The sequence below is a fragment of the Drosophila arizonae genome, chromosome 5 (genome assembly GCF_054131065.1).
Source record: "Drosophila arizonae isolate 15081-1271.41 chromosome 5, UAZ_ARI_1.0, whole genome shotgun sequence".
In the NCBI taxonomy this organism is placed as follows: domain Eukaryota; kingdom Metazoa; phylum Arthropoda; class Insecta; order Diptera; family Drosophilidae; genus Drosophila; species Drosophila arizonae.
This window is the reverse complement of record NC_142925.1, coordinates 15,390,077-15,415,549: the sequence shown is the minus strand read 5'-3', so window position 1 is coordinate 15,415,549 and position 25,473 is coordinate 15,390,077. Positions and strand designations below refer to the sequence as shown.

The 25,473-nt window shown below is 34.7% G+C and overlaps 3 protein-coding genes across 8 annotated transcripts in view; 2 read left to right on the top strand and 1 right to left on the bottom strand.

Moving 5' to 3' along the window:
- a (arc) overlaps positions 1-25,473 on the top strand; it is a 53,963-nt gene that overhangs the window by 2,587 nt on the left and 25,903 nt on the right. For all 6 annotated transcript variants that reach the window (XM_089470548.1, XM_018009485.2, XM_089470544.1 and 3 more), the window contains exon 3: positions 21,791-21,853. The gene's annotated coding sequence lies outside the window, so the exon portion shown is untranslated. The remainder of the gene's footprint in view (positions 1-21,790; positions 21,854-25,473) is intronic.
- gom (gomdanji) lies at positions 1,817-2,992 on the top strand. The gene is made up of 2 exons (XM_018009546.2): positions 1,817-1,952; positions 2,024-2,992. Exons 1-2 carry the CDS (start codon positions 1,907-1,909, stop codon positions 2,713-2,715), a joined length of 738 nt encoding a protein of 245 aa, XP_017865035.1. The 5' UTR covers positions 1,817-1,906; the 3' UTR covers positions 2,716-2,992.
- Positions 1,848-25,473, bottom strand: part of LOC108615186 (tRNA pseudouridine(38/39) synthase) — a 51,440-nt gene continuing 27,814 nt past the window's right edge. The window contains exon 6 of the transcript XR_016270356.1: positions 1,848-8,274. The gene's annotated coding sequence lies outside the window, so the exon portion shown is untranslated. The remainder of the gene's footprint in view (positions 8,275-25,473) is intronic.

The window sequence follows — 25,473 nt, the reverse complement described above, 5'->3', positions numbered from 1 at the left end:
GATGATGTGGTTTTGCTTTAGCCGTCACACGATCTATCAACTATACATATAGAAAATTATACAGATTTGGTAGATTTTGAGGATTGGGAAACACTTGGAATGTTTTGCGGTAAGAAATGCTCCCTCTTCTGCCTCTTCATAAGCATCTGGGGCACAATTCAGTTGCTGCTGATGGGCATGTCCTATTCGCTCAACTCCGTGTCTATGATTCAAACGCTGCCGCTGAAGGAGACCTATAAGAGTCTGCAGCAATTTCGCACCGAGTGCGATCACCTAAATGGGACTCTGGCGTTACGTTGCTATGTAGCTGCCATGCTCTATGCCTTATTTGCACTCTGTTCCTACATCTGTTTCTGCACCCGAAAGAGACGAGCGAACATGCAGAAAATCAAACCGAAATCAAAGAAAGCACAATTGAAGAAAAACCGTTTCACATAACACTAGATACTTATATGTATGTGTATTTATATATATTTTGTAGATCTTGACATTAAAAAGCGACATATTTCAGCATTGCATATTGCGATCAAGTTCTTTTCCTACCTACCCACAGTCAAAACTTTGCAGTCGAGCGTCACCGACTGCAGAATACTCATTCATATCGGGAAAATCTTGACATATTATTATTATTGGGTATATATAGCAACCCGTATAGCAAGACATACGGACATTGCACAAAACCAATATACTTAGCTCACTTGCGTGAATGAGTATAAATAGTGAACACCCACGCCCACACCCTCCGCTCAGAGTGCAACGGGAAACAAGTTTGTTGACCGCATTCTCGCAGTCTCGTTTGGGGCGTGCAACTGACGTGATTAGCTTCTCTTTAGCTTCTTTATCTGTTTAAACTACCAGCGAGCGACGAACTACTTTTGTCCCATCTTTCCACATCGTCAACTATACAAAATTTTTGACAACTTTTCTAGTGGTAGTGCTCTAGTGTTGTGGGGGCTGGCAGCGCACGCACGTGACACCTTTGTAGATTCTGTTCTTTTGGGGCATCATAAATTTCCATGAAATCTTTTTCTGATGCTCTCTAACATGCTAATGCGCTGCTGGTCGAGCTTTGGGTCTCGGCTGGCTGTCTGGTTCCATCGTCTCTACAGCTCTTCAGCACTTCAGGTATCTCTGCAACAGATAAGCTTTGTCTCTGTATCTCGCGACCGTTCTCACTACCCATTTTGTCGAGCAGTTATGTTTCTTTGTTATCGCAGCAAATGGACACTGCCCCACTCTGACTTACTAACCAAATGTGCTGCTCCACAAAAACATACAGAGTTTACAACTAATTTGCTTTGTTTGCAGTGTGATTTATGGGATTTGGACTCCGAAAAGAAAATTACACAAGATCTTTTAAGGCGCACTTATAACATTGAAAATTGATTTTATTTCATTTTGTATTCCAAATAAATAAAATATATAAAAATAGTCCACTATCAAATACAAGCCTTCTGGAATTGAAAAAAAAAAAATATATATATATATTGAATCAAAGCTAAATCGTCTTTTCGTTTTAATTCAAATGCTTATCGAGTAAGGAAACAAATTAAATTCACAAAAATCCATATCGTGTAGTAATATAAAAATCATAGCATTAAGCGAAATTTCAATAAAAGAAAGCGAATTCCCGTAGCATTTATAACAGTTTGACGGAACTCAAAGAATTCATATCAATTGCACTTTTTGCTGCTGCCGTTGACATTTTTGCTTTAGCTTTAGCTTTTAAAGAACAGAAAGAAAAGTAAAGCAAAAGGCAAAATAAAACAAAACAAAATAAAACGAAAACGTAGCAGCTTTTGAGAAAGTTATTGTCAGTGTGGGCAATTATACTTTTTCCAGTCACACATCAAATAAACAAATCCGCATTTGCTATCAGAGTACGACGAAGGGACGAACGGTAAATATGTCCAGACTTCTGATGGCCGCTCCATCGCGGCTGTCGCGTGAGTGTAAGTAGACCTCAGATATAATTCGGAAAGTGCTTTGCTTCTATATATATTAATTGGAACTGAATATTCAGTGCGCTATACTCGATTCAACAAATTCGTGATCTTTAACCGGCAATTCGCTGCCAAATCGACTTGCAAAGGTGCACAGGAGAAGAAGCCTCCACCGAAGCCGGGCTACTTTCCGAGCGGCGGCACTCATGCCATCTTCGATGATTTGCCCAAGCCACAGGGCGATTTCATGAAGGAATGGAAGGCCAAGAACTCTAGATACAATATGGCATTATTGAGCGGCATTGCAGCGTTCGTTGGCACCCTCTTTCTTTGCATCTCATCGGAGGATTTTCGGTTATATTACGATATTCCGGACTATCCGTATACTGAGGACGAGATGGAGGAGTTCGCCAGGGAGGAGGAGCGCCGAGAGCAGGAGAAGGAGGAGCGTGAACAGCGCCGTCAAGATCGACTGGATGCCAAGGAGCTGAAAGTGCGACGCCGCAAGGCCAAGGAGGCCATGAGCCGTGAGGTGGAGCTGATGCAGAAAGATCTCGATGAGGGCGATTTGGATGAAAGTGAGATGGCCGAGCTCATTCAGCTGACGCAGGATCGCGAGGAGTTCGAAGCCTATGAAAGGGAGGAAATGAAACGGCTCGCCGAGCAGGAGAAGGAGCGCGAAAAGATCAAAAAGGAAAAGGAGAAGGCCAGGCAAGAGCAACAAAAGCAGCGCGAAAAGGAACGCAAGGAGCGCGAGAAAGCCAGTGGATAGACGAAACAACAAGAACAACAAGAACATCATCAAACGACACTAACAACAATGTTATCCATTATATGTTAACACATTTTGTATTATTAATGTCCACTTGCTCCAGCATGATCACCAACAACAGCAGCTAAGATCACTAAGAACACAGAGAACAGAACAAAGTAATCCTATGACAGCAACGTAGAAAGCAAAATTAATAATATATTATTTAGATTGATTCGACAGGTTTACGAGCATCGGGAAATGGTCAAAAATAAATATTGTAATTATTATTATGATAGTTATGATCGGGTTTTGTCTTCTAAAGTGTCCTATAGAGAGTGGGGTTAGTTGTTCTGTTGAGGAATATATCTGTATATGTATCTGTATCTGTATCTGTATCTGTATCTGTATCTGAATCTGAATCTGTATCTGTATCTGTATCTGCATCTGCATCTGCATCTGCATCTGCATCTGCATCTGTATCTGTATCTGTATCTGTATCTGTATCTGTATCTGTATCTGTATCTGTATCTGTATCTGTATCTGTATCTGTATCTGTATCTGTATCTGTATCTGTATCTGTATCTGTATCTGTATCTGTATCTGTATTTGTATCTGTATCTGTATCTGTATCTGTAACTATCAATGTATCTATGTTTAGCCGTAAAGATACCTATACTTATTCTGTACACTGTATGCTCATACTTATACGAATTCCTCTTTTTTGAGTCGATGACTTCAGGCAAATCAAATTGAAATGCGCTCTGACCGCCTTTCTTTCACTATGTTGAATAGCCCGCTCTGTTCTGACCCAAATGGGGCGATGCAAGTGGCCAACAGCTGCGACGAAGCATAGATATACATGGATATATACACATAGCTAGATATTTGTATAGATACTGGCAACAACGGATTCTACTATGGTATTAGCGTGCGAGTCGACACAACAAAGGAAATGGCTCATTGCATGTAATCAGCCAACTAAATTGTATTTCATAGATAGCGAAAGCATATTTCGCATTTGATGGTGATTCAATTCAATAGGCAAGTGTAAGCGATGGAGTGAGAGGGGTAGAGGGGGATGAGGGAGAGATCTAGTCTATATGGCAATTGCCTAACAACGGACACATGTTGTCAAGCTAATAAAATAATGCTCTGTCTCTCCTCATTCTATGCCAACAATCTATTAAATGCAATTCGCAGCAGCTACTGCATCTGCATCTGCAACTGCAACGTCAACTGCATCTGCATCTTGGTTACTGGAGCTATGGCTGAATCTATATCTTTTGCGCTAAGTGTGCTGGATGTGCGCACATAATGAATCACAATCGTCGTCAGTTAAGCTCGGCTTATCATTAATCAAATTAGCTGCACCAACAACAACAACAACAACAACAACAAAGCACTTGCTGCTTACTCTAGCTGCTGCCCGATGCACGCTGCACAGTGGGTGCTCATCATCATTAATGTGAAATAAAAAAGATTCTATTTGGGCTTCCACGAAATGGAGCGGCAAATGTACTCGGAATGTGAATTAAAGCGTAACATTAAATGATTTGAAACTGATGTAAGCGAATTGTCTGAAACTGGTTTTGAATTCGTTTCAAGTTTCAAATATTCGTTTGTTTATTAAAGAGTTTTTCTCTTGATTGAGCCCAAAAGAATTTGAGAATACCCTAACAACTTGAGTATTTCTTGAAGCAGTAAATAGATCATGAATTAAAGATACTTAAGATAAGTTCGTAGTCTGTCGTTATAAAAGAATTTACAGCAACTGATTACTGATATCTGATATTTGACTTGTATAAATGTTAAGAGAGCTCTCTAATAATCTTTCGACTAGCAGATTACGATATCTCAGCTTTCATTCAAAAATCTTCTTTGACTGAAATCTTTTGATCTATTATCTCAAATTTGTATTCATTTAAATTAATTTATTTATAACTTTTCATTGTTTTTCAACCACTGTGCACTCAGCCCACATTTACAGCAGCCGTGTGCTTGAAACTAGCTTTTTGTGTAATTTATCATATGCGTTTTCTATGCGGAGTATTCGAGTATCCAGAATCCAGAATCCGTTGCCTTTTAATACTGTCACACACACACAGACACACACACTCACACACATTGGATGTCGGTCGTGTTTGCTCCTCTGCCTTTTATAATGCATTTATGCTGCAATTTGTTTGAATTAGCGCTCGGATCGTGAGCGGTTAGCGCGACTCTTGTCGCTTTATTAGGGGCGTGTGCGACGTATCAGTATCTGTATCTGTATCTGTATCTCTGTGTCATTGTATCTGTATGTGTAGCTGTAGCTGTAGCTGTAGCTGTATCTCCATTTGTATCTGTCTTTATATATCTGATTCTGTATGTGTATATCTATTTGTATTGGTATATCTGAATCTCTGAGTATATATGCATAAGTATTATTTATATATCTATATCTCTTTCTTGAATTGGATATGTGGATGTATCTTTTTCTATAAATTTAATTGTATTTTTAGATCTATGTGTATCTGTTTCTGACTGAGTCCTTGATCTATCTGTAACCCAGTATCCGTATACCTCATTTGTATCTGTTACTACATTTTTATCTACATCCACATATGTATCTCTATGTTTCCAGTCGCATCTGCACATGTTTGCCTACCGGTATCTTTCTTTGTATCAATCTATATGCTTATTAAAGCATATCTCACACATCTTGACTTGAACTGCATCTATTAAAACTATTATGCAAGCCAGTAAACAGTCAGTTTAAAGTAAAAGTAGCTACCCAGCCCAGGCCAGCCCAGCCCGTTGCAGCAGCCAACAGAAAACTTCCGGGTAAGACGATCGCTTTGTCTCGTTGTCTTGCCCAAACGATTTCTCACTCTTTTTCGGCTCGCATTGAATGTGACTGACTTACAGCAGTGCAGCTCTTATCTTTCTCTTATCTCACGAGCAACATGTTAATATTTGCATCGGTGGCTGTTATGGGTGTTTATTATGTTGTCGTTGTTACTAACTGATAAGCATGACTGCAGCACACCTTCTTCTCCCAAAGGTGAGATGCTCGCCGATGCCTTTCAGTCTGCCAACAGCGAACGGACAGCTCACTCATCTGACAAAGAAATGTTTTGCTTTGATAATTGCATCTGGACTGCATTTATTATTCAATGAGTCGCCTTTGTTTACTGTTATTGCTTGTTTGCATTCAGCCATTTCTCTCACATTCCATAGAGGCCCAGACAGCAGCTGAAACCAAGTAGCAGCAACAAGTGTGGAAATTCTACTCTGGAAGTTGTTTTTCTTTTAGGTTTGTTTGCAAAATGATTTGATTCCTATGAAAAAGGAGAATCTGGATTGGATTTGCTTGGGTTTACCAAGCAGATTTATCATACTTATTATTTACTCTTAGGACTTAAGAGTCTTTAGTTGATTTACTAACAAAAGCAGAAATCTGGGTCATCTGATTGTCAATGGACCGAAGAGTGTGTATGTTCATTTTAGATCTATTTTAATAGCAGTTCCGCTTCCTTCCATTCTCAGAGGAAACGTTTTAATACTATGGCACTGTGTCAATCGGGCTAGCAAATATTATCTTTCCTAACTATCTTTCGCTCTATTCAAGTATCTCTAAGTATAGTATCGCAATCGAAGTCTTTATCAGCTGCAGCTGCAGCGAACCACTGATTGCTGTCCCAGTGACTGTCATATTTGCTTATACATATATTTTTGTATAGATTGATATTTAGATAAATAGATGGGGGAAAGCAATATAGAGATTGGTTGATAGATATTTATATAGTAGATTGATATATAAGTAGAAACATAACTAGAAAGATAGATAGAAACGTTTTATTTTATTTAGCTAAAAAATAGCTAAAAATATAGCTAGAAAATAGCTAAAAAGACAACTTGAGATAAATTGATTGCTTGACATATAAATAAAGAGATCGATTAGGCAAACTAAAAAGATGGTTAAAAAGATCGTTGAAAAGCTAAATACCCCTAGAAAAATAGTTGTAAAGATTGTTTTAAAGTTCACTATAAATATAGCTATAAAATAGCCAAAAATGGCTAGAAAGATAACTAGGCAAAAAGTTATCTCTAGAAAAGTTAATAGATAGATTGATTTTGTATTTGAAAGCTTTGCATACGTAAAATTACTATAATATCCAACTTTCATTAAGCTGCAGGCTCGAGGTCATTTATTTGTTAATTATTAGTTACTAAACAACAGTTTGTTGAAGAGGTAGAAAGTGGATAGGTTTTCCGGTTTCGTTATGTGCTATAAAATATTCATTCAGTTTTAATCAACTCGTTCATAGCTAAAATCAATTGGGAATTCTATGGATTTTGAACAGAGCTACAAACGGGGGTAATTAATGGGATATAATTTTAGAAAATAGATAGTAAAGAAAATGGTTATTTAAATGACATCTGAGGAAATATGAAATTACTTACTCGGAAAGAAGTGTTCTGCTAGTAATTCTAGATTATATGTGATATATATATTTCATGTATGGTAAGAGAATTCAAATTTTGAACAACCGAAGATATTCGTTCTCTTTTCATAATTACTGGCCTACCCTAGAGCATTGGAAATGTGCTTATTATTTGGGTAGAGTTGTAAAACTGTTTCAGACTTTCGACAGGAAGCCCAGAAAAGATTTTAACCATATTTTACATATATATATGTTTTTTTTTTTTTTTTTTTTTGTTAACTCTCACTTAAAGGTGATTAAAGAAGCGTTGTTAAAAATATGTTTAATGGTCGAAAAAGGTGCGCTAATTATGCAAATTGATCAGCAGCAACAACAACAACAAGTGTTTGCCTCGAGGCGCAGCAAATGATTTGCTTGTCGAAGTAGCCAAAGCAAAAGCAGAAGCTGAAGCTCAAGCTGAGGCTGAGCCTGAAGCAGAAACGTGCCAAAGAACTGGGCTCTATTGATATCGAGGTAAAGAGAGCGCAGTTAGAGCAGTTCTGTTCTAACGTTTTACTACTTCTTCTTGTTTTGTATCTGATAAATACACTCGCAGCAGTGGGTCAATTCGCTATGCTCCACTCTCGCAATCAATTTTGCCAACAGACTTTGTGTGTTCTGTTCTTGGACTTGGGCTTGGACTTGGACTTGGGTATGCCCAACACGTAGCACGTCCCGCTATAGAGCTCTGACTCAAGTTGTTGCCATGATAATGAGCATTTCTCTAGTTACTTTTGTTGCTTTCTATGTACTCGACTCGAGTTGACTTTGTGAGTTTTTAATTAATTTTTAATACACTCTGCCCACACACACACACGCACATATTTCATTGACTCTCTCAGCTGGGTCTGAGCTACCGAGGAGGTGCCTCAGCTACCTCGGCGCATTCATTATTAATTTTCCTTCATCATTTTTGTTTCTTTGCTTGTTTTGTTGTCGTTTTGTTTTGGGCAACGTACACGGGCCTTGCACGCCTTTAGCTGGAATGTGTGACCACAACGTCCAAGGGGCCTCTGGCTGGAGTTGCCTTTTGTTCAATTTGTTGGCTGGCCATCATCAAATTTTTTATTTTCCTTATATATGTATACGGTCGTATACAGTGGTTGTAAAGCTAAAAAAAAAAAATAATAAAATATATATAGATGCTATAATGTATTTAGTAGAGAAATTAAATAAAATTTATAAATTCAGAATATTATGACGGAGCTCGACTTTAACAGCTTTAGACAGCTTCAAATATCTATGACTGCTTAAACGAAATTTGAGATACCAGCGAATACGCCTTGTCTTTAAAAATATTCCTCAATAAAAATTCCATTAGTTATTATTGATTTAAGAGCTCCATAAATTCAAGGAAACAAATATACGAAGAAATAAAAATTTAAACACAACAAAATAAATAAATAAATAATAAATAAGAAATAAATTAAAATCAGAAAAATTACTGAGTAAGAACAAAATTAAATATTAAAAAAAAAAATTAATCTTATATTAAATTTATAGTTAAGTTTTGTAAACGTAAAAAAAAAAAAAAAAAAAAAAAAAAAAAAAAAAAAAAAAAAAAAAAACATAAGATCAATGGACCCGAAATTGAGTTAAATTAAATAAAATATAAATATTTTCTGATTTTCCAAACCACGCTGAAACTAATTTGCTCCACTCATTCTGAACAGGTATCAAAAATTTATTTGTTTTTTTTTTTTTTTCTGTTTTCTATATTTTAAATAGTTAGGCCTTCGTTAATTTTCTCCGATATATTTGCGACTTCAAATTACATTCGCTCCACTGTGCAACTTTGTGATAAATGCATTATTTTTTTATGCGCTGCCAGTTAGCCGATATCAGTGTACATACATATGTATGTATATGTATGTATGCTCGCGTGGTATGTATGTCAAATATACATAAAAGAATTAATAAATTGTAACATTAAATTGTTATGTTGGTCCGGTGGCCGCCCTGGGGGCGTAAGCGATTTGTCTTTGGTTAATTTCTGTTGCGCTGCTTCTTAAGCCTCGAAGTACCGCTAAGAAGGTTGCCGACTCAGATAGCGGCCCACCAGGTCCTGGCCTCCATATATCAGACGGCTCACAGTGTGTGTGCGTGTGTGTGTGTGGGCCGAAAAAGAAATGGGTAAAAGAACGCATAATAATAATAATAAATGCAGACCTCTTCAGTTGGGGCTAATAAAGTAATTAAAGTCATGATTTTTTATGGCTAAGAATCAGTTCGCTTTTTGGGTCTGACAGAGATTTGGTATTTTTTTTTTCGGACTGTGAGTGGAGAGTGAAGAGAGTCACTGCATAAGTCACATAATTGCATTTGAATTGAATTTTATGTAGCTCACTCTATATTCATGATGTCAATAAGAGTATATTCGTTTTGGAGATAGAGGAGACGGAGGCACTGGAAGAAGAGTAGATTATTTTTTGAGCAAAGTTAATTGGAGATAGAATCTGCAGGCACTGGATGGATAAAATATTATTATAAGGATATCCACAATGAATAATAAGAGTATATTAGTATATTATTATATTATTGATCAAGCTCAATTGCCACTGGAATCTGAGTTCAATGGAATCAACTATGATAAAATATCATTATTATTCCATAATCCAGTGTTTCATTTATATATTTAACTAAAGTTCATCATTCTTCCTCGAGCGAGTACGCCCGACTCCAAAATTCTTATTCGCTGCTTTCAAAGCTAATTCAGGCTTGTTTCGCTCGCACTCGCCAAGTGCGAGCAATAATAATTTTCACTTCATTTTCGCTAACTGCAATTGCAACACTTATTAATTTATTAAATTCAGCGAAAGCTCAAGGAAAAAACGCGCAAAATATAATCATGTCTTGGTCTTGGCTTTAATTTTATTGTTTTGTGGCTTTTAAATGGCTTTTAAATATGCATTTGTTATTGTTTTTGTGTTGTTGTTTTTACAGTCGGCGGCTTCTACTTATATTTTGTTAAATGTTTTACTTTCGCTCTTGTTTTAATTGCCGCCTGCTCAAGATAATCATGATGAGAGCATATGATAATGATGTTTGTTATTTATGATGCGCAGTCACATCACATCAAATTCTCTCAGCTTTGGCTTTGTCTGCTGCCTCTTCTTCAGCGTCGTCTTCTGTGGCTAATGGTCACGTTAATGTGACGGACAACGAGCGTGTGAACTTCATTACAAAACAACAAAGAAACACGATAGAGACAAGGAGAGAGAGCAGGAGAGGAAGAGAGAAGCGAAAAAAGCTCACGTGTTGAATAGTCGCTAACGTTATAACGTTTTACCTGCGTTTGAGTTGGCCAGGTGAAACAGCTGGAACAGCTAGCTGGGCGAGGTCAAGTTCATGCTAGAGAAACTTCTTTCCCGGCAAAGAATCCATTGCTGGATGAATACTAATAACTGTTGTAGCTGAAGCTAATTATTATGTAAACTAAATCGAGATTTATACATAAAGTCAGATTAGCTTAGACACTGATGTTATCGAAGAGTTTCTTCAGCTGTCTTGACTGATTGATGGACTAACTGATAGGAAGAGCAAGAGATTAAAATGGCGATGAAGCATTGAGTTTTAAGAAATGGAAAAATTGAGTGAATTATAAAAATATAAAATTATATAATTAAATTAAATTCATTTTCAGAAATAATTTGTGTATTGAATTAATAACGTATATAAAATATTAGATATATGCAAATTCTGTTATTAGAAAATATATAAATATAATTAAAATATAAATAACTTAATTAATATATTTATAATATAAATTAAATATTTTAAAAATACTTTATATAATATCATAATAATTTAATAACAATATTTAATATATAAATTGAATATTTTAATAATACATTAAATTTTTATAAATTATTATTTGAAAGTATGATTGAATATTAAGTTAATATATAAATTAAATATAAATATATAGATTAGACAACACTGTCTTAAGAATCCTTTGCTTGACTACAACAAATTGCAAATTGACCTAATTTCTAATCTAAATTAATCTAAAATATATTTTAAGTTTATACCAACTTATATAACTTTCAGAACTAAGTTCAATATTATTTATAGAATCTATAAAAAGTTCGTTCTCGAAGTTCAAAGTTGACAATTTGATATTAGCCAATAATTATGATTTATTTGTGTCACTAGCAGTTTTTGCTTTGAGCTGCTTCGCTTTTAAATAATATTTTGAATACCCTGTCAAAACGGGTGAGCTGGGTATATGGATTAGATTCAAATATAAAAACGTCTGATTGAAATTATTAAGTACATACATATATATGTATATTCTTGATAAGAATCTATAACCCAAAAACTCTGGTCCTACTCGTCTACCCAATGAGCACTCGAAAGAATGAGATCTACAAACTTATATGTAGTTCTACAATCTACAGACTTATATGTAGCTCTTCCAAATACACTCTGCTAGTCGACCACTCCGGCTCCCTTAAGGGCCCACTGCGCTATTCCAAGGTATCTGCTAGTCGAGCAGTCTGGCTCATTTCCAAAAATGTGCTGCTGCTACAAGTTGCTGCTCGATGCTCCACAAAATGATTCCATTTAATTGCAATGCTAGTCCGTTGGCTTTGTTTCCCCCGCGGCTTAATTGCAGCTGTCAGCGTTTGCAGGCAAACGTAACGCGTAAGTCCAAAACATTTTCAGCAATCGCCGTATGAACAACAATAACAACAACAAAACTGTTTAATTTCTTCGGCCAGTTGAGTTAGTGGCTCTGGCTCTGACTCTGGCCACCAGCAATTGGGTCAGCAGAATGATGACAAGGAAATGTGTTAATGATAGTGAATGGCGTAATTAACCAGAAATGCTTCTCTTTACGTTTTAAATGCGAATCGCATGCCCGAAAACGTATTTATATGACGGTATCTCTTTACTTTCTTGAGCAATGCGAGAGCAGCTCGAGGAAATTGCAGGAATACGTGACATAGCAGCCGCACTCAAGGAGATCGGAAAAGTGCCGCAAGTTAAATGCTATTTAATTATGAATGAGAGAGGGAATTGCATTTTAAATGGAATAAATGATATGGGGAAAAATATATATGCAATGAAATATAAATAAATAAATAAAAGAATATTGTTAATAATATTATTTATTTATATATAAAAAATGAATAAATAAAAATAGGTAAAATTAAATTATAATTCATAAAATAATGATTTGTATATACAAATAAATAGTCAATTAAATATAAATAAATAAAAAAATCAATATTTTTTAATAATTTTAATTATTTATTTAAAATAAATGAATAAATATGAATAAGAAGCAAAATGTAACTATAATTAAATAAATAATAATTTGTATATAAAAATAAACATAAAATTAAATATAAATATAAATAAACGAAACAATTTTGTTAACAATATTTCATATATAATAAATTTTTATATATAATAAATTAATAAATAATACTAGTGAATTAAATAAATAAAAATTTATATATATATATAAAAAATATAAAAAATAAAATATTATTTTTATTATTTACTTTATATATTTCATATATAATTAATTAATAAATAATACTAGTGAATTAAATAAATAATAATTTACATATATACATAAAAATTATAAAAAATAAAATATTATTTTAAATAAATTACATTTAATATATATTTATGCACATTTTAAATCAAAAATTTCAGGTTCAATCAATTTATTCTCTAGAAAATTCTCTAGAATCGTTGAAATTTCTTTTTATTTTCCACTCATATTTTACAAGTTTAGTAAACTTTTTTTTTTTTTTTTTTTTTTTTGTTAGACTCCAGACACAGACTTATTCATATTATTTACCTTGAGGCTTCACAATAGGGTTTCTTCTTTTTTTTCTGTGTTTGGTGTATAAATTTAATAACAACAGTTACAAATTATTCAGAGCCCCTAGCGAGAAACCCATTCGAAAATCATCAACAAATTAATGTCAAAATAATAACAAATTAACTGCAACAGAGAGAGGGAGAGAGGAAGAGAGAGGTAAAGATAACTATATGGAAATGTATATCTATATGTATATGTATGTATAACAAACACACACGAAACAGAAATATGACAGTTGACAAACGGTAAAAATGTGGCCAACAGCAGCAGCGGCAGCAGCAACAACAACAACAACAACTACAACAGCTCTAACAACAATAATAACAAACTACAAACAACATTAGCCTCAGATTAGCTTGACTTTATGACGTTGACAACTTTGAAAGGCGTCAACTTTTCAGGCAGCGCTTGGTAAATGTGTTTGTTGTTGTTGTTGTTACTATTAATGTTAACGGTTAATTGATGAATGTTAATGCTAGTGTTATTGTTAATGTTAATGGTTTTCCAAGAAAACTCAGTACAGGTCAAAAAGGGAGCTGCCAAGTCAATATGTTTAGCCCCGGGTACTAAGAGTGAGAACTGGAACTGGAACTGGAACTGGGACTTAAATTGTTTACAGCGCGTGTCAAGCTGATGTGATAAATGAAATAATTGTTGGGCCAATTGTTAAAGGTTGTCTAATTGACTTTTAGAATTTATTTAAGATTAATTATGCGAGTCATCAATGAGAGTTTGTATAGCAAAAGGGAATGCATTTCAATAATATGTTTTTGGGTATACTGAGATGGAACTGCTGAAGGAACTTATCGAGCTTGCTATGAACCCTATATACATATATCAAGTACTTCTTCTAACTATACAAATCTGTATATAAAGCATGCAAACGAGGTGTAATAATCACCTCATCTCACATGAACATATTTTACATATACTTCCTCAACATACATAGATACAGCATAGTTATAATTGTATATCTATGAAATTGAAAAGCAAACAAACTCTTGGCCTGCCCTCTGCAATCATTCTTAATTGAACGGAAGTACGTACTATAGATTCGCTTCAGACTTTTAACAAGTCTTTCCTCGAGACATCAATCAAGTTGTGCGCGTCTATAGAATTTACATGTTTGACTCATTGGATTGGAGTTGTAGTTGGAGTTAGGATTGTGGGTTGGGCTGGGGTTTGCTTGGCTTTCCTCAATGTTTGGCTTGTGCGACGCGCTTCCGTTTGCCGGTGTTCGATTGGGGCAAATGCACAGCCAAATAGACAAATAGTCAAATCTTTACACAAAACGACCAACTCGTGGCACATCGAGCACATCGTAAGCCTTTCGAAGCCAAGTGCAAGTCGCAATCAAGTCGCGCATTTCCGCTGGCAGAGCCCAAAAAAGGCATTGAGCAATTATTGCTGTGGCTATGAAAAGCAAAAGCAAGAAGCAAAAGGCAAAAGCAATAGCAGCATTAGTAGAGGCAGCAACAACAACTACAACAACAACAGCAATAACGACAACAACATTGTGTTTATATTGCGCCCACTAATATCTATGGGCCGGTCTCTTGTGAAAGGCAAAGACCGGTCAATAGCAGCAATAACAAATACAACATACAACTTAAAGCAGACAGCAATAGCAACAACAACAACAACAACAACAACAACATGCAACTTCAAATTGTCAACACTGCAGCACTTGCCGCACAGCCACGACTTGAACATCAAATCCAATGCCTTCCTCGACGAGGTCTACGGCCTGCGAATGCGTCTATGACTCTTGTGACTCGAATTGGGGTTTCGATTGGGCGCTGCAGCGGGGACTTCCAGCTGCGTAGACAGCGCGCAGACAACGCCAGCAATTTCTGTTTGCAGTTCTCCAAAATGAAGAAAAAAAGAAGAAGAAGAAAAGAAACAACCAAGCGAAAAGTTGATTTTAGTTCGAGTCGTCAGACGCATGCGCTGCTAGCTGAGCGAGCGGCTAGTTGAAGCAACTAAATGAAAAATATAAATAAAATAATAAATAAAATTAAAAAAAATTAATTTAATCTTTGACCTACTTAAAATATTAATAATGTGAGAATCAGACCCTTTACTAGATTTTCTCTATGTAAAAATCAAGTAATTTAAATATTTTCATATCTCATAAAGGTAATATACTACATATATGAAGCAACTCAATCTGCCATAAGAGCAATGCAAACTAAATGACATAGTCCATATACACAGCCAATGGCTATCATAAAAATCATTGCAGTTTTTTGGTCGCCTCTTTTTATTTTTTTTGTTTTTTGTTTTTTGTTTTTGGCATGCGCCGCGTGAAAAACGAAATGAAAAGTTGTCGCTGGTTGTTGCTGGCGTTGTCGATGCTGCCGTTTGCTGTTGCTGCAGCAGTTGCTGCTGCTGTTGTTGCTGTTGTTGTTGTTGTCGATGTTGCAGCCGTGGCCAGCTTGCCGGCTAGCACTGAAGGCTGCAATGCCAGCAAAAAGCATTTGAAAATGGAAAGTCGTTGTTGCTGCTGTTTTGCCGTCTTTGCAGCAGTTGTTGCTGTTGCCGCTGTTGTTGCTGCCGTTGTTGTTGTTGTTGATTTCGTTGATTTTTCGGCTGGGCAGCAACCGGTTGCATTTACCAACATTAGAGCAAATGCAATAAGCTGTTGCTGTTGCTTGTTGCAGTTGCCGTTGCCGCTGTTGTTGTTGTTGTTGCTATTGCTGCCATAGCATATTTGTATTATTTTTATTAGTCTTAGATTTATTATTTGTGTATCTTTGGCGGTTTCGCTGCTAATTGGCTGCCAAAGTGCACTACAAAATGGGAATTATCAAAAATAAGAACGCTGCAATTGCCAACTTGGCAATACTCTGTTCGGAATGCAGCTAAAGACAGGTGTGTAAGGGTGATCAAGCCAGAGATAAGAGGCTAAATTTATGCTTGAAATATTTTAGTTTGATTTTTAATGTAGTTCATTGCTCCCTCTCTCTCTCTCTGTATCTCTCTCTCTCTCTCTCTCTCTCTATCTCTCTAACTCTCTAACTCTCTGTCTCCCTCTCTCTCTTTCTCTCATTATATTTATTGAAATATTTCATGTTGATTTCTAATGCATTCGTTTTATTTCTGCATCTCCATCTCTCTCTCTCTATATATATATATCCATATATCTATCTCTATCTATACTCTCTCCACTTATTTTTCTCTTCTCCTTTACTCTCTTTCTACATTTGTTTCTTAGTTCCATGCTCTTGCTTACTCAATCTCTTTTCCTCTCTCTGTCTCCGTCTATTTATTAAAATAATTTAGCTTTATCTCTTGTGCATTTGTTTTATTTCTCTATCTCTGTCTCTCTTTCTCCATATTTATTAAACTCAACAACCAATATACCCGTTTCGCCCAATACTCCAAAGAGCATATGAAAAATGTTGTAAATGGCCGTTAGAAAATTTTTATTGCAAATCTTTGAGATACCAAGGAAAACCTGTAGACTATCTCTCTCTGTGTGTGTGTGTGTGTGTGTGTGTGCTTGACAGCTCTTATGAAAGCGAAAGTATGAAATTTGTACTTCGGAAAAAAGCGAAACCCCCTCAACTATAAAAAAAAAATAAACTGAGAGAGCGAAAAAAAAAAATCAAGCAAGCAAGCAAGCAACTGCCTGGCAAGTGGTCCATAAAGTGCTGTCATTAAGAGCTGTGGAGGGAGACCCATAAATAGAAATTCGCAACTCTCGGCTAAAGTTATATAAGCGAAACGCCGTAAACCAACTTTGACTTATGGCGCTATTCAAATGGCTAATTCATAATTTGAGAAACTGATCAACTGACCAACTGATTTATGCACCGTGCACACATATTGTATCCATATATGGTTCCGATGTGTATGTTCGATTTCATAATTAATGTTGGGAATAATTTTATTAAGTTTATTGTAGTTTGATTTCAAAGATTTAAAGAATATTTATAAATCACAAAAGATTATATAAAATATTTAATATTTTACATCTTTTCCCATAATTATTTCCTAATGTTATTTATCAAATAATTTTTGTTTAATTTATGCGTAAAAAACTGCAAATATGGCATAGGTTTATGATTGTTTATTTTTTATTAATAAAATAATAATTTAGGTCTTAAGCTGTTGACCGTGAAAGATTTTGTTTGTTATTTATTAAATCAAGTTTGTGTTGGCATATAGGAAATTTGAAATTTATGTTGAAGAGTGGGCTTATATTGAATATGAATAATAAAAGAAGCCAATTAAGCAATTATAAAAATAAAAAATAACTAAAAAATTGTGTGCAAAAAATTAATAAAAATAAGCACTAAAACTAAAATTGATTTAGCTTAAGAATTTTTGATCATGCCGGAAATAAGTGTACAGAGATTAATGAAAGGCAAAGTGCATTTTTTAAGTTTAAAACTTTGTAGCTCGCCGATAAATAAAAAAATAAAATAAAATTCAATATTATTTTTGAGCCATTTAACTTTAAATGTATAATATATTTATTACAAAATTTAAAACAATTCTTATAATTTTTTTTTAAATGTATATTATATTTATTCCAAAATGTAATGCAATTATTATTATTATTTTTATTATTAGTTTTTTTTTTTTTTTGTTATACAATTATTTTAGATTTGTCATCCCAGGCTTTTTGAAATATAAAACATGTTAGCCTGTTCTATATCTAGTTCTTGCACATTGTACAACTACATACATACATTCAAATCTATATACTCTCAAGATAAGCTATCCAAAAAAGGCAACTACAACTGCTTAATCCACCCACAGGTGAAGAAACACCTCAGCTCATCTACGCACTTTCATTTGTTACTGTTGCCTAAGCATTTTCACTTGCGCATCTTCGCAAAATACTTGTCAATAAAAGTAAACGCCCACTTGGATATGTATATAAACAGTTACACACACACACATGCAGATTTAAGAGTTTAGACGGCTTATTCACTTGAGCATTCCATTCAATTCAATTCATGAGTATTACGCGTATTTCTCTCAATCATGACGATTTTGCTGTTAAATGTATTTATATATATATATATATATTTTTTTTTTTTTTAACTTTCACTCGCAAGATGGAAAGACGTCTAACTACCTGTCCCTCTACCTGTTAATCGATAGACAACATTAATTAAAACATTAAATTCCCATTATTAATTCAGTCGATTTTTGCTATTTGATATGGCGGCAACTGCTGCTGCTTCTTCTTCTTCTTCTTCTACACTTTTCCACGCAATTCATGGTGTGAACATTTACTTTACAGCTGCATTTCTATGAATGTTTCGTTGTTTTTCTTCTTCTGCTTTTTTTGTTGCGTTAATTTTCGCACTTGGCAATGACGCCGTTTGCTGGCTTTACGCCTAACGGTTTTCTGTTGGTATGGGAAATGGTGAAAAGCGTTAAGGAAAAGCGACAAACGCAGACAATAGCCAAGCGAACACACAAATAAACAAATGAGCATACATAACATGAACTACAGTTACCCATATATAAAGCTTAACCTTCAGTTTCCGTATCAAAGTTTTCCGTTTTACGAACTGTTAAATTATATAATTCGGATTGCACTTGATTAATGGCATTAGGAAATGATGCATAGATGAACAACAGCTATTTTCAAGTCTATAAATATGAGATATATTTATTTTAAAATATTTAAAAAAAAATCGTAATGAAGTGAAATATTTATGAGTATAAAAAAATAAATTGAACTGACATAAAATAGAGCATTTCCTCTATCTAAATTGCTTTTAGCATAACATTTTTATTTGAGCTGAAAGTTATTTTAATAAATTTATATAAAATGAATTATTATTTTTTAAAGTAATTTATAAAAAAATATTATATATATATTTAATATTTTTAACAGATATTTAAAACATACACGATTTCAGAACACAGAAAACTGTTTAAATTATTTTAGCATCAATTTGATCAATTTTTTATATAACAGAAATTGAATGTAAACAATTCTTTTTTTTCTTTTTTAATCAAATTTTTCCAAGTAAATTTGTTTTTTTATTTTGTATTACATTTTTCCAAGATTTTTTTTTTTTTTTTTAATCACATTTTCCAAGTACATTTTTTTTAAATCACCATTTTCCAAGTCTTGTTTTTTTTAATGTCTGCAAAAAATATTCAAGCAACAGTTGCAAATTAAAGTTTTCATCAGAAGTTGGAAAGGAATATTCTTTTTCTTCGGGTCATTTTTTTTGCTATTTTGTTTGCAATTGCTATTGGCCACATTGGCCAGGAGCACACATAAATCAGAAAAGTTCATTAAGACAACTGCCAAAATCTATGAATATAAATCTAAATGCAATGTCCAATCGCCGGCTCATGCGCCTCCTTGTTAAAGCCAATGCCAACTACGTGACGACCCCATGCGCTGAAATTATAGCAAAATGGCTAAAAACAACGGCAACTGGCAGCAGCAGCTAAACTGGCCAACAAAGCCAACTGAGCCAACTGAGCCAACTGAGCAACTGGCAGTTGGCAGCCAGCGAAATAAATAACTCAATTTAGGAAAAAGTGTTAACTTGAAATTTGCCAATAAATCAATGGAGAGGCTGGGACGGGCCGTTCCGGACTGGGGCGGGGCGGGGCAACTGGCAAGGCAACTGGCAACTGGCACTTGGCAACTGGCAACTGGCACCTTGTGATTAGCAGCCGAACCCGAAACCTGGCGATTGCTAATCTCCAGCCAACTCCTTAAACGCTGATTTTTGAAAAGCGGAAGACTTTTCAATAAGCTTGGCCAAGAGCAAGCTCCAAGATTGGGCAGCCGTCACTTGGGGCTGACAGACAGACAATAAACTCTGTGATTTTTATTTTATTTCTTTTCTGCCTGACTTTTTATTTCCTCCTCCAGCTCCTCCCTCCCTACCTGCTCTTGTTGTTGTTGCTGTTTATTTTAATTTGCTGTTTTTTTATCTTTATTTTTATTTTTTTCTTGTTTTTGTTTATGTTTCTCAGTGCTGTCCAAATAATTTGGCTCACTTCACGCCTGTCACAGATGCGAAACTCAGATCTTTATCGCGCATCACACGACGCCCGCTTCATGAATTTACAAATAAAGCTCAATTAAAATTTTGATTGAAATGAATGCAATTGTCCGAGTTGTCAGAGATGTCAACATTTAAATAGTAGATGCGGAGGCCGCCAGCCTTAATTTAAATAACTGTTTAGCCCTTGCTCAAAACTGTTATACTCGCGCTCCCACTGGTGCCTCGTTTATATGCCGATTCGGTTTCTGGTTATGCAAATGGCCCTTGACACGCTGACTCTTTTCTGTTATACTTGTGTGTGCTTGTGCGTCTTCTTGTTCTCTGGATATGCTAGCCTAGAACTGTTATACTCGTACATATATGCCTAAGGTAATTCTCGACTGATAAATGAATAAGTGTTAAACTCATGTAAGTCTAGTACGATTTTGAAGGGCAATTCCACATCTGGCTCTTTGGGAACAGCTCTTTTGATTCACAACTGTTATACTTGGGTATGTTTAAAGGGATCTTGATTATAGTTACAGTCGTATACCTCTAAACTAATGCTAGATTGAATTCACTGAGACAAATATGAGCCAACAATTCAGAACTGTTATACTCATGAACGTCATAAGTGATTCCCATTCCGGTTAATGTGTTGCTGATTATAACCTGATTTTCAATTTAATTTAAATTTTTTTTTTTTTTTTTATCTTCAAAGTAATTCAGATTTTGATCTCTCATACTTCAGTTATATTTCATATTTCAATTTTTAATATACATATTTTTCCAGTTTTCTTTATGATCCCTTATTGCAAATCCTTTTGAAATGCTAGTTCTATTTTGATATATATATTTTTTTTACTTAAGCAGGATTTTCTACTGGTTCTGCTGCCATATCTCTCTCTAGTTTATCGTATTTTTGTGCTAAATACGAACGCTATTCTATTTCTGATTTTGTTGCCAAATCTCTTGAAATACTAGTTCAATTTGGATATATTCATAGGTAGTGCTTAAATTAGTTCCGATGCAAACGTGCTATATTTCCGAGTACATCTGAATTGATTCCGTTTTGGATGCAGGTTCTGTTAGCTCAGGTTCGCTACCATCGAGTGTGCCAATATGAAATAAGTATATGTAGTATATATATAAATATTTTGTATATATACATATATATTGCTTAAATCCAACCGGTTCTTGGCTTCTCGAGCCGATATTATTATGCTGTAACCGGTTTACGTGCCGCTTATATTTATTCCTTTTTTTTTTTAATTTTATTCTCTGCGTTTAAAATATTTTGTATGTGTTTTTATTTTTTTTTTTTTTTTGTGAAATATTTTGTTTGCATTTCAAGCGCATTTGACACACAGACGCCGAGTTTGGTTCAAAGTTCCGCTCTCCAGTTCATCTGCACAGATTCGTTAACTGTAAAAACAGTTTCTGTTTTTTCTTTCTTCGGAGCTGTTAAGCTCTTGCGCTCATTTCGTATGGCAAATTCAGCATAACGGAGTGGCGATTCAGTCAGTTCGGTCTTTTGTTTGATTACAGCACACAACAAATACTTCACGCTCTCGATAAATTGTGTAAACTCGTCTATTGTCCAGTTGGCTTATTGAACAGGTGCCGCAGTCATTAGCATAATGCAAATCGATATCAGACTTGCCTAACACTATGTAAGAGAATCACTCGTATACCTAGTTAAAGAGCTAAAAATACCTTTTAGAACACGTAGAGAGCTTTGGATATGCAAATTCTGCAAATATTTTATAATCTTTTATTTACTTTATTTACTTTTTCTCTTTCAGCTTGTGCTATGCTCTTGGACGCGGAACATCATAATCATCAACATAATCATAATCAGCTAAGAGGTAAGCAAAATATTTGCAAAAAAGTTGATTTAGTTTAGTTTTTTTTTTTTTTTTTGTTTATGCAGCAATTAAAAAAACATTTAATGGCAATTGCCAATGTTAATATTTGATTTCACTCAGCGAGCAGCCATTAGCCAGCCAATAAACAACAAAAATGTTTATTAACAATATTGCGCCTTCCGCATCTGGGACAAGTTTCATTGGGGGAAGTCTTTGAATATGATCGATAAACTTGGCTATTAATGATTGGCGGAAATATTTGAATTAGCTGAAGTATTTGACTGTTAGCTTAAGCCTCTTATGGGAGCTCAGTTTGTTTTTTTTTTTTTTTGGGGGGGGTTTTAGTTTTAGTTTTTGTTGATTGTCATGCTCTAGTTGTAGCTAAAATCGAATTATCAAAGCTTGAATGGTTAGGGACTGCTGAAATGACTTTCCAAAGTCTCTTTACGCCGCTTTACTTCGCTCTTCCCTTAGTTATTCTATTGCTGCCACTGCCTCTCCTCACTCTCCCTCCCCTCGCCTCTCTCTACTTCCACTCCACTATTTGTGGTTCTGCTCAAATGCACATAAACAACTTGGGGCCAGTCGAACGTGTTGGTTATTAAAACTTGAGAAAACTTGACAAATGACAAATTTAGCAACACAATAAAAAAAAAAAAAACAAAAAAAAAACAGAAACTCAGAAAAAGAAAAGCAAAGAAAATGTAAAAGCGAGAAGCAACTGTGAACGTTTTAAGCGAGTGGAAAATTGCTGCAAAAGAAAAGTGAAAATCTACGAAAATTAAATCGTTGCGAAAAGTGTTGAGAAAACTTAATAAAAAAAAATAATAATTATTATTATTATTAAATCAAGCTTGAAATAGACGTCAAGTGAAATCGATGAATGTTTCTGGAATTTCAAATAAAACAGAATTGAGACAGAGATAGGAAACATAGAGCTTGACTCTAGCTGAACTTTTTGGCACTCGAAAGGTACTCGAAAAACACGTTAATTTTGTGCAGTTAATAACCTGTTATGTTGCTATTTTATTCCAGTTTTAGATTCAGATTTAGTACGACATAAATAAAACTGCAAAAAAAAGTAAATTTGCGTTTCTGTGTTGAATTAATTTAATGAAATTCTGTTGGGCATGAGAAAGTAATTAATATTTAACTGTTGGTTACTTAAATAGTACTAACTGACTAATACAGTATATATGTATGTATATACAGTAGAATCCCGATAATTCAAAATGGTAAGAGGATCAGCTATTCTCGTTTCAAATTATAGAGAATTATTAAAAACATTTTTCGTTCAAAGGAATAGATTTTTTTTTCGATTTATAGCGATTTTCGATTTACAAATTATTGAGACTCGAATACACATATATGTATGTGAATATTTGGAGATTTATATAAGAGACTAAAAGTGTTATATAAATATCCAAACATTCTTTCTAGCTCAGCACACTTAGCATTTATTTGGGGAATATGCTCTGATTAACTACTGTCTACAGTTTTCAGCCTTATTTCATTGACTTTCATTCGAAATTGACTTAAAAAAAAAAAAAAGAAAGAACCGACTTCATGAAGAAGGGACATTTAACTGGGATGAGTCAACAGTTTTCATTCAGTATTCCTACCGTCCCATGAGTCAAGTCAAGTCGAGTTGAGTCTCGTCGAATCGAGTCGTCCGCAGACTTTCAACAAGCAAAACAAATGTCGAAAGAAATTAATTCTAAAATGATTTTTGTTTTTTCCTCTTTCGATTTTCGTGGACTTAAATAGCTCTTTAGTGTTCCCCTTTGCCTGGCCAGCTCTTTGTGGCACTATCATAATCATTATTCTTGTTGCTATTTATCTTGGCTGTGCCCCGGGCGACCTCAGTTCCCATTCTCAATCATTATTTTGGCCAGCTCTATTGAAGTCTCTGAATTTTCATTGTTTGCCACAGGCTTTGTTCGATTCGAATTCAGTTTTTGTTTGATTTTTTTTTTTTTTTTTTTTTCATCTTTTTCGCATTCACTTTTCGCTTTATGTTGTCAACACAATTAAAGCAAATTGCCAATTGTTGTCCAACACCTTTGGCTGTGGCTCAAACAACAAACGAAACCAAAACAAACAACAAACAAATTTCGTCAAATCATAAATAGGAAACATAAATAAATTTGTTACAGTTTTTATTTTTTTTTTTTTTAGTGTTTTTATGATTATTTTTAGTGCGTGGCCCGCAGCTTTATTGAAAAAATGCAAATCTGGCAGCTATTTCGAAAGGGTCTAAATCGGAATTTATAGATCAGTGAACAAAGCTTTTAGTAGGCGTCGCACAGCACTCAATGTCTATTCCTCTAGGAAAATGTTCTAAATGACTTTCACACACACTCACACATACATATAAATTGACCGATTCTATTGAATCTACAGCACTTTCTAGGCATCTTTTAAATGTAGAAAATCATTGCGCTTGACGCAGGTATTCTACGCTTTGTAGTGAATCACGTTCGCATTTACCAAATCAAAATGGCTTTAATTAACAATTTATGCGCAGCCTGGTATTTAGTTATTATATACATAGATATATATATATATACATATGTGTGTGTGCATATGGTATCTACGCTAGCAACGTCAAGCCCTCAATTTGATGCCCCATCATCATCATCAGCATCAGCATCATCATCCGCTCAGTCTTCACATCGATTCTTAGCTCTATAATCGCCGGCTACTGTTGCCTGTTCCCTGCTCAGTTCCCTCCGCCTCTGGTCACGCCCCTGATCGGTGCCGTTGTCAACCTTGCCGCCTCTGAACATTCTGTCCAGTCATGCTTAATTATTATGATTATCAATGTTTTATGCTCTATAATTGCCGTTGGCTGCCGTGACTCGGGTCTTCTAGGGGCGCTGTCGGCCGGGTCCAGCCCCAAAAACTAGGCCGTCTGGCCGAGCCAAAGTGTTTAGGCTGTCAACTTGAGACTAAATTCGAACATTTCATATATATTACACTGCATTTGCTTTTAGTTACGTATGCTGCGAATATGCTTATGCAATCGCTCTTGGCAATTATATAGCTTAGTGGCCTGGCTAAAAGTCAGCCTAACGCCAGCCAGCAGCCACCAGCCAAGCTGCAGCCAAGCCGAGCACAGTGGCTGAGCCAGGTCGAACTGAATACACTCAGCAACAGCTTCAGCATTTGCTAAAATAACACTGTGCAGCAAATTCAACACAGACTTTTGCAGCTACTCTCAAGGCTGTTCTAGACACACTTTTTGCCTCATCAAAAATCATCAAAGTCGGAAGTTATGTTGACATTTAAACGTAGCCTCAACTGACAAAGCGTTAAAAATCGTATGAAAAATAAGCAGACAAAATATTTTTTTTACGCCTTGAACCAAATCCGTTTATTTGCAAACCTAGGAATTTTGTTTAATTAATAAAATTATATATATAATAAGATATGCGTATATATAAGAAATACAAAAAAAGTTTTTTTAATACTTCCATTTTTTTATAAAATAAATACAGAAATAGATATATATCAAGTTGACTAAAAATAAAAAATAAAAAAAATAAATATATATATGTATATATATATATATATATATATATATTTTTATTTTTTTTTTTATAATTAATTTTTATCAT

Excerpts from the sequence above, each read along its gene's own strand:
- gom (XM_018009546.2), top strand. The coding sequence starts at position 1,907 with ATGTCCAGACTTCTGATGGCCGCTCCATCGCGGCTGTCGCGTGAGT. Across the intron at positions 1,953-2,023 it reads ATCGCGGCTGTCGCGTGAGT|TGCGCTATACTCGATTCAAC; the intron begins GTAAGTAGACCT and ends CTGAATATTCAG.